Source organism: Lonchura striata, chromosome 19 (assembly GCF_046129695.1).
Source record: "Lonchura striata isolate bLonStr1 chromosome 19, bLonStr1.mat, whole genome shotgun sequence".
Classification (NCBI taxonomy): domain Eukaryota; kingdom Metazoa; phylum Chordata; class Aves; order Passeriformes; family Estrildidae; genus Lonchura; species Lonchura striata.
In genome coordinates this window covers 1,987,255-2,002,020 of record NC_134621.1, presented here as the reverse complement: position 1 = coordinate 2,002,020, position 14,766 = coordinate 1,987,255, and the positions used below count along the sequence as shown (strand labels likewise).

Below are 14,766 nucleotides of genomic sequence, written 5' to 3'. Positions count from 1 at the left end.
TTAATCTTAACCAAATAACCAATATTTTCCAATTAATAAAAATTATATATATAATTATATATATTTTTATATATGTGTGTGTGTATGCTAAATGCTTCAGGTATCTTTACTCCTATTATTTTATTTTTTTTCCTAAGAAGATGAAAATCACTTGAAAGAGTGCAGTCTTAGTCCATCAAAGAAATGCATACTTCTCATTGCAAGAGGAATAATAAATCCATATAATTATTACATTCTTCATTAATTTAAAAAAATGTGAATGTAAAAATGCTTTGCTGTTTGATATACTTGTAAATGTGAAGATGAACTGTGTACAAGTACTTCAAAACTAATGAATACTAGAATAAATAAAACATCATAGTCACTGTTCATATGCATGGGTCTCTACTGTCTTTATTACCTAGACATAAATGATAACTACTGAAGAAAGCAACACAGAGGTTTACATTTTATGCATGCCTCAGGTCACTTTTTAGTCTTGGGAACCTCATTCCTCTTCTTCTATCTTCTTGTGAATTTCCCGGCTCTTGGCTCGGAGCTTGTTGACCTGTGACTCTGCAATGTCAGCCCGCTCCTCGGCTTCCTCCAGCTCGTGCTGGATCTTGCGGAACTTGGAGAGGTTGACATTGGACAGCTCCTCCTGTGTGGGGAAAGGGAGTTGTAAAAACAAAACGCAGTGAGTTGGACATTTGTTACCAGAAAACTGGGCAAACAAAAATTCAAATGTCACAGCTGGGCTAGCAGAGCAGATTCAAAGCCAGGATGAGAAGCTACTCAGGGTGTTATGTGTGTCAGAAGAGAAAAGAATATTGGAATGTCAAAAAGACATTATACACAACATGGGCTAGGCACAGTTCATGTCATCGTCCTGAATACACAGACTGACAGATACTTCTGGAATCCAGGGCAAGATATAAGCAAAGAAATAGAGTGGGAATGAGGCTTAAAGCAAAAAAAAATGGGTTGGGGAAGTATATTTCTTCCAAAACGAAGCAAGTCTTCTTCCCACATTCTTCATTGCATCAAAATATCATCATGTTGCGTCAAAACAGTCAAGGTTTCGAAAAGCTGTACAGAGGAAAATATGAATAGGGAATTCCACCTCCACCAGAAGAAAGTCTGTTTGGACAAACTGGTACTTACAGCCTCCTCAGCTTGTCTCTTGTAGGATTTCACTTTCATTTGCAGCTTGTCCACCAGATCCTGCAGCCTGAGGACATTCTTCCTGTCTTCCTCAGACTAGAGTGTTTCACAAACAAAATAGAGAGTCAGTTTTTGGTTCTGCATCACATGACATTAACAATTCCCCTTGGGGACGGTGTGTACAAGATGTGACTCACTGTGGGAAAGCCCTGTGAGAGCAGAGTTCCTGCCTTACCTGGTAGGTGAGTTCCTTCACCCTCCGCTCGTACTTGCGCACGCCCTTCACGGCTTCAGCGCTGCGCTTCTGCTCAGCATCAACCTCCCCTTCCAGCTCCCGCACCTGCAAGGACAAGCCCATCCCTGCAGCTTCCCTGGCAATGTCTCTCCAAGGACACGCTCACTCAGGCACAGCCCCAGCCCTACACACCCTGGCCTCCAGCTTCTGGATCTGCTTCTTCCCTCCCTTCAGTGCCAACTGCTCAGCCTCCTCCAGACGGTGCTGCAGGTCCTTCACCGTCTGGTCCAGGTTCTTCTTCATCCTCTCCAGGTGGGCACTGGTGTCCTGCTCCTTCTTCAGCTCTTCTGCCATCATGGCCGCCTGATCAGAGCAAAGGGTCAAAGCCATTTTGGGGCTGGAGATATTTTGGGGAGAGTACATTCATTGTCAGCAATGCCAGGAGTGCCCAACTCACATCAGTGATGGCCTTCTTGGCCTTCTCCTCAGCATTGCGGGCTTCCTGGATGGTATCCTCCATTTCACCCTGGATCTGGGCAATGTCTGTTTCCAGCTTCTTCTTGGTATTGATCAGGCTGGTGTTCTATGAAGAGCATGAACATACCATATCATACCAAGTACGACATAAGTGGGTTTTTTTTAAATATAGATTGTGCCGTCACATCACATTGGTTTCGAAGAAAACTACTGTTGTAGCTATTAATTTCTCAGGTATTATGTGCTTTGGTATTTCACAAGCATCCTCTAAGAAGTCTTTTCTCAGACAACAAAGAAGGAAGTTAGACTGAAAAATGAAAAAAAAAATGCTTTCCTTACCATTTTCACTCTAGTGACCATAAAACTTTAAGATGGTTCTATAGAATACTTATAGTGACATTGTTAAATTACATTAATGACAAAGTTAGTGTGGTCCTATTTTGTTCATGGTCAGCATACATTTGTCTGTAAAGTCTCAAATGGAAATGTGAAAAGTGTTGAACTCAAGCAAAATAGTAAGAACCTCACAAACTTCTCTGCATTTATTAATTTATCCATACTGTAGTCTACTGGAATTCATACTCTGTCTATATTATCTATCACCTGTTACTTATTTACTGTGAAAGCCCCTGCATTTAACAAAACACTATTACAGCTCTGAAAGGCTTAAGTTCATTTAGACCTATGGAGCAATAGTATAAATACTAAATATGTTTATTAACTGACCTGGCTATGGAGGAGCTGCACACGCTCACTGGCATCCAGAAGCTCCTGCTCAGCCAATTTCCTTGACCTCTCCGTCTGCTCCAGGGCTGCCCGGAGCTCCTCAACTTCAGCCTGCAGCAGGTTTGCTCTACGCTCCACCATGGCCACCTGCTCCTTCAGGTCATCCTGTGCTCTGACAGCATCATCCAAATGCAGCTGAGTGTCCTGGAATGAGAGACACAATAGATTGGGAGGTGTGTATTTTCTATGTTTGTATTTCCTATTTTCTCATCAACGTAGAAGTCAATGAGTTGTAACAGAGAAAAAAAATTTAGCTGTGTCAGAAATCAGAACATTGTGCCATACCTTGAGCACAGCCTGCGTGTTTCTCAGGTTCTTCTGTGCCTCTGCAGCCTGGCGGTTGGCGTGGCTCAGCTGGATCTCCATTTCATTCAGGTCACCCTCCATCTTCTTCTTCAGCCTCAGGGCTTCATTCCTGCTCCTGATCTCAGCATCCAGGGTGCTCTGCATGGAGTCCACAATTCTGAGGTGGTTCCTCTTCATCTGATCAATCTCCTCATCTTTCTCTGCTATCTTCCTGTCAATCTCAGACTTCACTTGGTTGAGCTCCAGTTGCAGGCGCAGGATCTTCCCCTCCTCATGTTCCAGGGAGGCCTGCACAATTCAACACAGAGTGTCTTACTTTCTAAGTAATCTTTTATGCAGGTCCACGTTGAAGGTGAGTTTGCTTTCCTGCTCTCTCTCCAAATGACTACACCCATACTCTTGGTGGAGACATCATTTATTAGCAATGTTTGTACCTCAGCTTCCTCCAGGGAGGCTTGCAGTTCAGATTTCTCCTGCTCAACCTGCTTCTTGACTTTCTCCAGCTCATGAATTGCCTTTCCTCCCTCTGCAATCTGCTCCGTGAGGTCGGAAATCTCCTCTGTGGGAACAAAGATCAATGGCATGGTCAGGCACTGAGAAGAATGGGAAGGACCCTGTCCCACCAAGGTGACAGACATCTCTGCAGACCTGCAAGCACAGACCCATGGCCAATGGAGGTGATGGCTGATAGTGAGAAAGGTCAGGGAGGAGCAGAGGGACTTACGCTGCAAGTTCTTGTTCTCCCGCTTCATTGTTTCCAGGTGGTCCAAGGACTCCTCATAGGCATTCTTCATCTTGAACAGCTCCGTGCTGAGAGAGCGCGACTCCTTCTGCGAGGCCTCCAGCTCAGCCTGCGTTTCCTCATACTTCTGCTTCCATTCTGCCAGGATCTGAAGAGAAACAGGGTGTGAGTAGGGCTGTGGCCATCACAGGGCCATGCTCTGGCCAGGAATGCTGGTGCTGGAAGCCAAAAGACCTTGTCAAAGTTCTTCTGCTTCTTATCCAGAGCAGCACAGGCAGCATTGGATCTCTCCACATCAATCATCAGATCCTCCACTTCATTCTGCAGCCTCTGCTTTGTCTTTTCCAGGGAGGCACATTTGGCATTGACAGCCTCAACATGTTCCTCTGCATCCTGCAGGCGCTGGGCCAGTTTCTTCCTGGAAAGTTGTAAGCATAAGTAAGACTGTGGCATGAAGCATAATGTTTTTCACAAGAGTAAACTTAGCCTCTTGGTACTCTGTGACACTCATTCAAAGAGGTGTAAGCTACTCTATTTCCATGTCTGAATTCTGGAGCAATCCTGCAGCAGTTCTGGCCTTTGTCTGCTATTCTAGACCTTCCTGCTTTTCCCCAGTGCGTACTTGTTTTCTGTCATATTTTGTCTCATTGTGACTCCACCCAAAGGAGAACGCTGATTTCCTCCTCGCAGTGTCACTGTGGGCTATTCAAATTTCCATTCTTTGTCTCTGAGAGTGTTCTCCACATTCCCCACGTACTTGGCCTCCTCGAGCTCCTCCGTGCGCTGAATCGCGTCCGTCTCGTATTTGGTTCTCCACTGGGCCACTTCACTGTTGGCCTTGGACAGGGCTCGCTGCAGCTCCCCCTTGGCCTCCTGCTCCTCCTCATATTGTTCCCGGAGCAAGTCACAGTCGTGGCGAGCGGACTGCAGGCCATGTGCCAGGGCGTTCTTGGCCTTGTTAAAAAAAAAAAAAGAGTGGGAAATGAACACAAATAGATTGGGAAATCTTATTAATTAGAAGATCTTAGAAAGACCTGTAATGGGAAAGATCTGTGAATTTGCAAAAGAATGAATTGATATATAGGGAAAGAGAAGCAATGATATTATGGGAAAACTTGCACTGCATTATCAAAGTGGCTATTTTTGTCCCTTTCCTCTTGTTGGTTAACTGATTTTATATATTTAAGTAAACACCTTCTCACCTTTATCTCTTCCTCTAAATGCCTCTTGAGTTCCTCAATCTGTTGGGTGAAAGCTTGTTTGCCTCTTGACAGCTGAGAAACCAAAGCATCCTTCTCTTCTACCTGACGTGAATATTCACCTGAAAAAATTTGCAGATATGTAACAGTTTTAATGCCATTGGTCATGATACTGCAAACATTTGAGGATGTAAAATCAGATGGTTCACAATTCATGCTGAAAATTATGATCCCATTTCATGTATTTTGCAAGAGATGTGAAACAAAGTGTGTTTAAAAGACCACGTGTAAAGAAGAGTAGTTTTTGCAATAACTCTGAGACATTATTGATCTGCACATGCAGATGGGGGTGTCTCACCTGACTCTGTCTGCAGACGAGCTCTTTGAGCATTGAGGTCATTGATCATGCGCTGATGTTCTTCTTCCTTGCTCTTAATCTCACTCAGCTGATCTTCCAGTGTGCGGCACATCTTCTCCAGGTTGGCCTGTGTTTCAGCATATGAGAAGTCATGAGTTAACCATCCACATCCTAAATAAGACCAGGTGCAAAAACTGTGTGGTATTCCATTGGGTCACTGAACCGATAAAATAATTGTGTACCTTGGCTTTGGAGACAGACTCCATGTTGCTGGCCAAGTCGTCAATCTCCATCTTCAGCTCACTCTTCTCCTTCTCCAGCTTCTGCTTCACGCGTTGCAGGTTGTCGATCTGCTCGCCCAGCTCAGCTGTGCTGTCCGCGTGCTTCTTGCGCAGGGCGGCAGCCGTGGCTTCGTGCTGCAGCGTGGCCTCTTCCAGGTCACGGCGCATCTTCTGGAATTCTGCCTCTCGCTTCTTGTTCATATCAATCTGAGCTGCTGTGGCCCCTCCAGCTTCTTCCAGGCGCTCGCTGATCTCCTCCAGCTCCCTGGACAGGTCAGCGCGATGCTTCTCTGCTTTAGCACGAGAGGTTCGCTCTGCCTCAATTTCCTCCTCCAGCTCCTCAATACGGGCCTGCAGAACACCAGGGACCCTTCACACCCGTGCCCTCCTCCTGCCTGAGCTGAGCCTGAGCAAGGCAGGGGAAGGAACAGAGACTTGCCTGCAGCTCCTTGATCTTCTTCTGAAGTTGCATGCCCAGGGCTTGCTCATCCTCAGTTTTACTTTGGATCTGGCTGATTTCAAAGTCTTTCCTTTGGGCCAAGTGAACCATGTTAGAGCTCAAAGCAAAGAGACAAGTGCTGCAGCCCAGCACTCAGGTGCCCCAGAGCCACACTTACTTCTTCAGTTTCTCATCCAGCTGCTGCTTATCATTCTCCAAATCCATGATGCTGTCCTGGGCCAGCTTCAGGTCTCCTTCCAGCTTCCTCTTAGCTCTCTCCAGGTCCATGCGCAGTTTCTTCTCTTGCTCCAGGGACCCTTCCAGCTAAACACAACAAGACCATCAGGGCTCTGCCAGCCAGGTCTGGCTCCATACCTGTCCTGTTCCTGCCCTGTGTGTGCTTACATCATCCACTTGCTGTTCCAGCTTGGTCTTGGCCTTGGTCAGAGTATTGACTTTGTCTTCCTCTGCCTGCAGGTCATCCAGGGTCTGCTGATGGGCCTCTTGGAGGGCTTTCTTCTCTTTTGTCAGCTTGGCAATGGTCTCGTCCAAGGCTGCCATCTCCTCAGTGAGGTTTTTCACCTTTGAGAAGAAAGGGGCAAGCACAGGCAGAAAATGGTGCTTAAAATTTTCTAACAAGACAAGTCTTTCCAGAGTGCAACTGACTGGTTCTACCTCATACCTTGTTTTCAGTGGCGTGTTTTTCCTTCTCCACCTTGGCCAGTGTTAGCTCAAGGTCATCAATATCTTTCTTCAGCTCTGAACATTCATCTTCCAGCTTCCTCTTCTTGGCTGTCAGCTCAGCATTAATTTCCTCTTCATCCTCAGCCCTTTCAGTCACCTCCTTAATTTTGGCTTCCAGCTGGATTTTGGTTTTGATGAGCTGGTCACACCTTTCCTCAGCATCAGCCAATGCATCAGCTTCCTATTAGAGAAACAAGGATTTTTTTACTAAACACAACTGTTTTTAAAAGCTGAATAGAGAAACCTTTTCTTGGAAAGACTGTCTTTGAACTAATTTTATTTGAGCAAGATAAATTGATATATAATCTTGGTGCAATCAGTGGTTTCAATTTGAACCTGAGTTTATTTTGAATCTTTGTAACAAACATCTTAAGACACAAGGTAATGCTTAAATATTGAGCCATCCCTTAATCTCCCAAGGGATTTAGGAGGTACATATAGGATCGTGCCAGAATGCTGAGGGTTTTTTATTCTCCGGGAAAAGTGGTTGCAGAGACACATATGACATAACATGAATCATATAAAATGGCATGGAGGCTTTTTATTTGTGCAACGGACTGAAACCAGAGAAAATTGTCAAATGAATTGCTCCACCGACTCTGCTACTGTAAATTCTAAATCTCCAGTGACTACATTGGATGTTATATTGTGAGCCTGGAGAAACAGACCTATGCGCATACATGATTCAATAGCCAAACCCAAGCTAGAACCTCGTATTATAATGGTGACACAGAATGGTCTGAATTCTACCTTCCATTATTCATATTAAAAGATTTTCTCAGACAATTGATTGTGTAATATGAGAGTTATGTGCTGTGAGGGTACCTGGAAGAAATACACTAATAATACTTACAGATTGCACTTGGAGCTGCAGGTCATTTTTCTCCTGCATTAGAGATGCCATTTTCTCCTCAAGTTCCTTCCGCTTTGCCTCAGACTTTGCAAGCTCCTCCTTGGTTTTCTCAAACTCCCCCTTCATGTTGGCCATCTCCTTCTCAGACTCTGCACTCTTCAGCAGGGGCTTGATCTTGAAGAACAGCTTCATCCATGGCCAGTGTTTGACATTCATGAATGAGCGAACATTGTACTGGATGCAGAAGATGGATTCCCTGAGACATAATTAAAAAGTACAATGAATATTCTTGGTCTGTTGAGTATCAGCACTTTCCCATGAGCAAAATGAGTCTGTAACAGAAGAAGAGGAAGGTGTACCTCCGCTCCACCATTCTCTGGTACTCCACCCTCATCAGGAAGCCTCTACACCTGGCCTGGGTGCGGGTGATGAGCTGTGCCAGCTTCTCATCCCTCATCTCCTCCAGGAGTCCCAGCAGCCCAGCTTTGAAGAACACCTTGAGGGAGGCAATGTTGCAGCACATCACTGTCAGGTAGAGAGAGCAAAGCCCAGGCAGGCAGTGAATGGGGGGTTTGTACCTTGGTGTGTCCAAATTTGTACTGGGTGTGGTCCACATCGATTGACCCAAGGAGCTTCTCAGAAGCCTTCTTGCTATCGATGAACTGTCCCTCAGGGATGGCACTGGCATTAAGCACCTTGTATCTGTGGAATTGGAGGAAATGGAAATGAAGACAATGTCCAGTCATAAGAATGTTCTGTTTACTGAAAGCAAGAGCAGTGTTTGCAGCAGAATCAGGCTGAGGAAGTTTGAATTCCATCCATTGTTTTGAGATACCCTTCTGATGAAATCTTAACTTGGTAACAACTTTAAGAAAACTTTTCCAGCCTTTAGGGGACCATCCATGATCAAGAAGAGATTGATTTCCAGTGAGTTCAATCCATATCCTTTTACTGAAAATATGCTGTATAAAATTACTTGAGAGTAACATTGCCACTATCCTATACCCTCTGTATTGGAGAAAAGCTCTTCCCCTGAAACTTGCAGCTGGCCAAGGAACTCATAGTTTGTTATTTTTGCCTGAGAACCTGCTGCCACCAATCCCAAACTGCATTTATCAATCTTGTAATCACTGGCTTCTGCAGCTCTACTGAGCTTCCACACTCACATGCCCCAGCAGTCAGTGAGGACACCTGAAACTCTTTATTTCTCAACAATTTTTCTTCTGCTAGCCATATATGTTGCCTCTTGCTACGCACTTCAACATTCCCTTTTCTTCTAGTTATAGCCAGAAAGAGGTAGTGTTAAAAAATATCCCCAAGTGATACAATAGTTAAAACATAAAACTTTGGCAGGAAAGAGAGGATGGAAATCAGAAAGGAAACTGACCTTTGCTTGAAGTCAGCATAGAGGATTCTGCTGGGGAACCCTTTCCTGCAAATCCTGATCCCTTCCAGCACGCCGTTACAGCGCAGCTGGTGCAGCACCAGCTCGTGCTCCATGGCACCTAAGCAATAAGACAATTATTTGATAATTCATGATGAAACATAGAGAATAATGGCTGCATCACACTGTTTTTTGTCTTTTCTTGGGATTCTTACCAGGTGTTTTAGACTCGTTGGGGATGATACAGCGCACAAAATGTGGGTGAGTGCTGCGCAGGTTGGTCATCAGCTTGTTGAGATTCTCCTGTGGGTTCATGAAGAAAGGTTTTTAATTAACAAATAGTACCTCCTCAGTTACACTTTCAGATGTGAGAAAAGTCTTGTAAAACATTAACAGTTTATAATTCCCAACTAGACCCATTTTTATTGTGAGTTTTCTTCTGTATTTCAATCTTGAGCAGGAGACAAAAGTCACAAAATTTTGCAATGTTTTTTTACAAGACTGGTGGATATATCTATATCTTCCTCAGCTGGCCTCAGCCATCTTGCTGTCAGCTCATTTATGGATAACCAAAGAATTATTCTTGATACATAAAAACGGTAACAGCTGCAGTTAAATGGCCTTATTGCAGCTAGAGTGAGGAGTTATGATCTTCAACTAAAACAAGCAAACAAACAAAAAAATAACAGGAAAGAAATAGAGTGAATTACTTCTGTACTCACCCTGAAAAGAGCTGAGACCGTCTGGAAAGAAGAACCCTTCTTCTTGCCTCCCTTCTTACCACCTCCACCACCACCACTAGCCTCTGAAGAACAGCAAGAAAAACATAAAAGGAAAAAAAAGATGGTTTTACACTTGTAAAGATCAAGTTTCTTTTCATATATAGCAGTCATGTTAAGAATGGAACATGGAAAAGAACAATAGCTGATGTTCACAGGTCTGGTAGAGCCAGAATAAACATGTTAACTAAACATGGAAATTTGAATTTCAGAGAACCGACCTGCCTCTCCTCCAGCAGAGGCAAAGAGTAAAGCCAGTGTCTTCAGGGATGACTTCTGATATAGCCCCACAACAGTTTCATTGAGAGGATCCTTGTTCTTGTCAAGCCACCCAGTGATGTTGTAGTCCACTGTGCCAGCATAGTGCACCAGGGAGAAGTGAGCCTCAGCCTTGCCTTTGCCAGGTTTTGGCTTCTGGAAGTTGTTGGACTTGCCCAGGTGCTGGTCATAGAGCTTGTTCTTGAAAGAGGTGTCAGTTGCCTTGGGGAACATGCACTCCTCTTCCAGGATGGAGAAGATGCCCATGGGCTGGGAGAAATCACAAGGAAGGAGGGAGGACAAGGTGAAAAGGCAGAAAGACTCAGAGATTAAATAATTTCCTGAGTGGGACAATATTACTGCTCTCAAGGATTGTTCTGCTCAGAAAATTGTAAAATATTACAAACTGATGCATCTGCAGTATCATATTTACCATTTCAAGCTGCATTTAGAAATATATATAAAACTAATGCATTTCTGAAAATATCTGACATTGTGAATTACAGAAATACCTTCTCAATGAGCTCAATGCAGGCAGCCAGGTCCATGCCAAAGTCAATGAACTCCCATTCAATTCCCTCCTTCTTGTACTCCTCCTGCTCCAGCACGAACATGTGGTGGTTGAAGAACTGTTGCAGTTTCTCATTGGTGAAGTTGATGCACAGCTGCTCCAGGCTGTTGAACTGCACGATTACAAACCAAGATTATTATGAATGTAAATTAATTAAGTTAGGGATAAATAACAGTGCTGCCTATTTGTACAAAACACCGGGGATCTGTAAGTACTCCAGCTTAATTGATCCAGAAGTTTGGAATTTCTGTCAGTGTTTGTCAACCTGAACTTTATCCATATATTTATTATTCTAGAATCTTAGATAATTTTCATAACTCAGACTTTGTCATCTTTGATATCTACTATAAAGTGCTAATTCAGTTACAGGAGAGTCCACAGCACAACCATATATCTTATATTCACAAATGTTAATTTCAAATCATGTGCCAAACCTTCAGAACAAAAAAATGTGCGCTTAAGGATTTCATTGGCATATGTGCAAAACAAAAACCAATTTCCAATTAAAACCCTGTCTGAACCAGAATGCTCTAGATGCACTATAAAAGATCAAACCATTTATTTTAAAAAAACAAAACAAAACAAAAAAAAGAAAACAAAAATCCACCAACAAACCAGTAGCAGTACTCCAGAAATATTTTGTCACATAGCAATGTGATTTTAACAAGCATGCTAATAAACCCCTGTTCCTTACATCAAAGATCTCAAAGCCAGCAATGTCCAGGACACCAATGAAGTACTGCCTGGGCTGCTTCGTGTCCAGCTGCTGGTTGATGCGAACAACCATCCACAGGAACATCTTCTCAAACACTGCCTTTGCCAGGGCACCCACTGAATTGTACACCTGAAATATAAAACAGAAAGTGTGTTGATATCATGGAGGACAAAAGAGAAACTCCAGAGAACCTATTCTCAAAACAGGGGGCTGTTGTTACCTGCTGCACAGTTTGGCCCTTGGTCACGTATTCATTCCCCACCTTGACGCGGGGGTAGCAGAGGGCCTTGAGCAGGTCTGCTGAGTTCAGACCCATCAGGTAGGCAGCTTTGTCAGCAACTAAACATCAAAACATTCAGTTGTTAAGGTACAAGTAGACATCACTTTTCCTTTAAAAAAATATATTAAAAGGCAAGTCCAGTAAAAATCAATGTATTAGTAAAGATTAAAAAGTCATTAGTGTTAATGGCAGTACTATACGGGAGACACGGGAGCCTACAATTTTCATTGTACAAAATAATCTGATTTATGTTCCTCCAGAGAAGTCCTCTGGCTAGGACCCACTGTTATTCTACAATACTGGAACTGAGGAAATGCACAGGCTGAGTCAATCATTCTGACCCTCACGGGCTGCCTACAGCTCAGTGAGTGTTCATTGTCTCCCGTGCTCTGGGATGGGTTGTGCTGGTACCTTCGGTGCCATCAGGCTCTGCCTGCTCCTCTCGTTGTTTCTGCTTGAACTTCAGGTTCCCATAGTGCATGACAGCCCCTGTCAGCTTGTAGATGGCTGTTTTCTCATCTGCACTGAAGCCCAGGATGTCAATGGCACTCTGGCAAAAGAGTTGTTATGGTGAGTACCCCAGCTGTTAAAGGTCAGAGAAATTAAATTTCATGTGAGAGAAGTACTTACGTCGGTAGCCATCAGCTCCTCCTGGTCGTTAATGCTGGGAACTGTGATCTCACCCTGACTCACATACAGATAGTCATAGGGGTTGGTGGTGATCAGTAACATCTCTGAAAAGAAGGGCAAAACAGAGCCAGGTCAAATACAATTGACACAGAAAGGAATTCAAAGTTGTTCCATGATCTTTGCATGGAGGAGTTTGTGATCTTTCCTACCAATTAGCTCTGGCTTCTTGTTGGACATGATCTGATAAAAGATGTGGTAGCTCCTTTCGGCCTTGAGCTGGAAAGTGACTCTGGACTTCTCCAGCAGATCTGGAAAGTAGGACACAGTCAAGCACAAGAAGTGGGGAAGGCAGGAGGGAAGGGAGATCAAGCCAGAAGGGTCTTACATGTTTCAATGTCAGCAGAAGCCAGTTTGCCTGTGGCACCAAAATGGATTCTGATGAATTTACCCTGGAAGCAGCAGGACAGTAATTTGAGATTTATTTTGCCAATCTGGACAGCAAGAATATTCAAATTAGTGTTGACAGTTGTCCCAAGTAACAACTCACAAAGCGTGAGGAGTTGTCGTTCCTCACGGTCTTGGCATTTCCAAAGGCCTCCAGCAGTGGGTTGGCACTGATGATTTGATCCTCAAGTGTCCCCTGAAAGAGATGTCTTCTTGTCATGGTCTAGCTCATCAAGAAATTGGATAGTTGCAGGTTTCTATCCCTGGGACCTCACCTGCATTTTGCCTGAGGTCTGCTCCTCCTTTTTCTTGTCCCCACTGGCTGCAATTGTTGCAAAGTACTGGATGACACGCTTGGTGTTCACAGTCTTCCCGGCCCCGGATTCTCCGCTGCCCAAGCCAAGAGAGAAGCAGAGGGTGCGTGGTGAGGCAGGAGGGGCCCTGGCACCGGGCAGCCCCGCAGGGACCCGCGCAGGGGGTGTACGTACGTGATCAGGATGGACTGGTTCTCCCGATCTGTGAACAAGGCAGAAACATATAGACTTTGTAAATGAAGAACACAAAAATACTGAAAATTAATGTAAGTTCAGACAAGAAAAAAAAACCTGTATTTTCATTTTTTCCTTCCAAGTCCTTTTTTTCCATTTAAATTCTTTGCAAATCAATTTGCACTTGCACTCTTTAGTTGAAACATATTGACCAATGTCCCTCCAAATATCATAGGGAAGGGCCAGGACATTTTTAATGATCCCTTCCAGCACAAAACATTTTGTTATTCTATAATTCATGGCCATGGACATTTAAAACCCTTGAAGAGCCATATGCTGCTTCTCTGTTCCACTCTATGATCTTTTCTTTATCCTAGATATAGTAAATAATTTCAATTTTCTTCTACACAGACTGCTTTTAGAGCAGCAGAGAAAGGGAGAGTAAAGACCCATGACAAAGAAATTCTGATCATGGTTAACACCTTGGAATTCCACAGCACAGAGAAAGAGTGGAATGAAAAAAGCAGAAGCAAAACTAGCCACACTACATAATCCTATTTCATTTTTCATTACAGGTTTTATCAAGACAAAGCAGAACAGTTGTGCTCTGATGCTTACAATGAGAGCCACTCACCAGTGAGCATGAACTGATAGGCGTTGTCAGAGATGGAGAAGATGTGTGGAGGGGCCTCCTGGCGCTTCTTGCCTCGGTAGGCCAACACCACCTCGGGGTTGTACACCGGCAGCCACTTGTAGGGGTTGACGGTGACGCAGAAGAGACCCGAGTAGGTCTGTGAGGAAGGGACACAGCACTCAGGCTTCCCCTGAGCCTGGCCCAGCAGCTCCTGAGGCTGCCCAGAGGAAGCTGCTGCTGCCACTTACGTAGATCATCCAGGCTGCGTAACGCTCTTTGAGGTTGTACAGCACGGCGGGTTCGTGGAGGTGGGTCATCATGGCCATGTCCTCGATTTTGTCATACTTGGGAGGGTTCATGGAGAAGATTTGATCTTCCTTCACGGTCAGGGTCTGTCAGAGGAAGAAGGATACACATGTCAGCTAAGAATCCAGAGTGGGGATCAAATGTTTTCTTTCAGCCTTGTTTTTGACTCACCTCTCCCCCTTCAGTCTTGACAGTGACTTTGCCTGATTCCCTGCTCTGGATTGTACTCTTCACATAGGACTCCTTTGCATGTACCACGAAGACGGATGTCTTGGCATCAAAAGGTTTGTTCTGGGCCTCAATTCTCTCCTTCTCTGACTTTCGGAGGTAAGGGGCAGCCTCCCCAAAGATGGCCATCTCAGCGTCCGTAGACATGGCTGTGGTTTACTGCGTGCAGCAAGGCACAGCACTGAAATGGAAAGGCACTTCTGAGTGAAGATGGAAATTTCATTTTAGCAGCAACCTTAGGCTGTGTAGTGTTCTGTTCTGCCTGTTATTACAGTCTTCCTTTCTGCTTTACATGCTTTTTACCCTAGATATCTTTTAATTTAAAGAAGATAGGTGGCTTTGATTGAGGTCAAAGTTTTTTTCTTTTTTTCCAGTTTACACTTTCAGTTCATTAGATCTCACCATGTTTTAGCAGGCTATGCAAAAAATTAAATTGATTGGCAGATTCAGTGGTAGTCAAAGATGCAACAGAAATACCAAGCAGAA

At 44.2% G+C, this 14,766-nt stretch overlaps 1 protein-coding gene across 1 annotated transcript; it reads right to left on the bottom strand.

Annotated features, from left to right (window-relative positions):
• Positions 1-373: 373 nt before the first annotated feature.
• Positions 374-14,427, bottom strand: LOC144247224 (myosin-1B-like). Its single transcript, XM_077787326.1, has 38 exons — positions 14,224-14,427; positions 13,995-14,138; positions 13,747-13,903; positions 13,113-13,140; positions 12,900-13,014; positions 12,728-12,820; positions 12,566-12,629; positions 12,390-12,488; positions 12,181-12,284; positions 11,962-12,100; positions 11,491-11,609; positions 11,250-11,399; positions 10,497-10,667; positions 9,952-10,254; positions 9,670-9,750; positions 9,163-9,250; positions 8,951-9,068; positions 8,142-8,265; positions 7,923-8,059; positions 7,564-7,819; positions 6,649-6,891; positions 6,372-6,548; positions 6,145-6,290; positions 5,967-6,057; positions 5,489-5,878; positions 5,247-5,373; positions 4,892-5,010; positions 4,447-4,643; positions 3,924-4,107; positions 3,672-3,837; positions 3,382-3,506; positions 2,927-3,235; positions 2,582-2,785; positions 1,836-1,961; positions 1,571-1,741; positions 1,379-1,483; positions 1,144-1,239; positions 374-640 (listed from the first exon to the last, which is right to left on the bottom strand). Exons 1-38 carry the CDS (start codon positions 14,425-14,427, stop codon positions 488-490), a joined length of 5,823 nt encoding a protein of 1,940 aa, XP_077643452.1. The 3' UTR covers positions 374-487.
• Between the last annotated feature and the right edge of the window lie 339 nt (positions 14,428-14,766).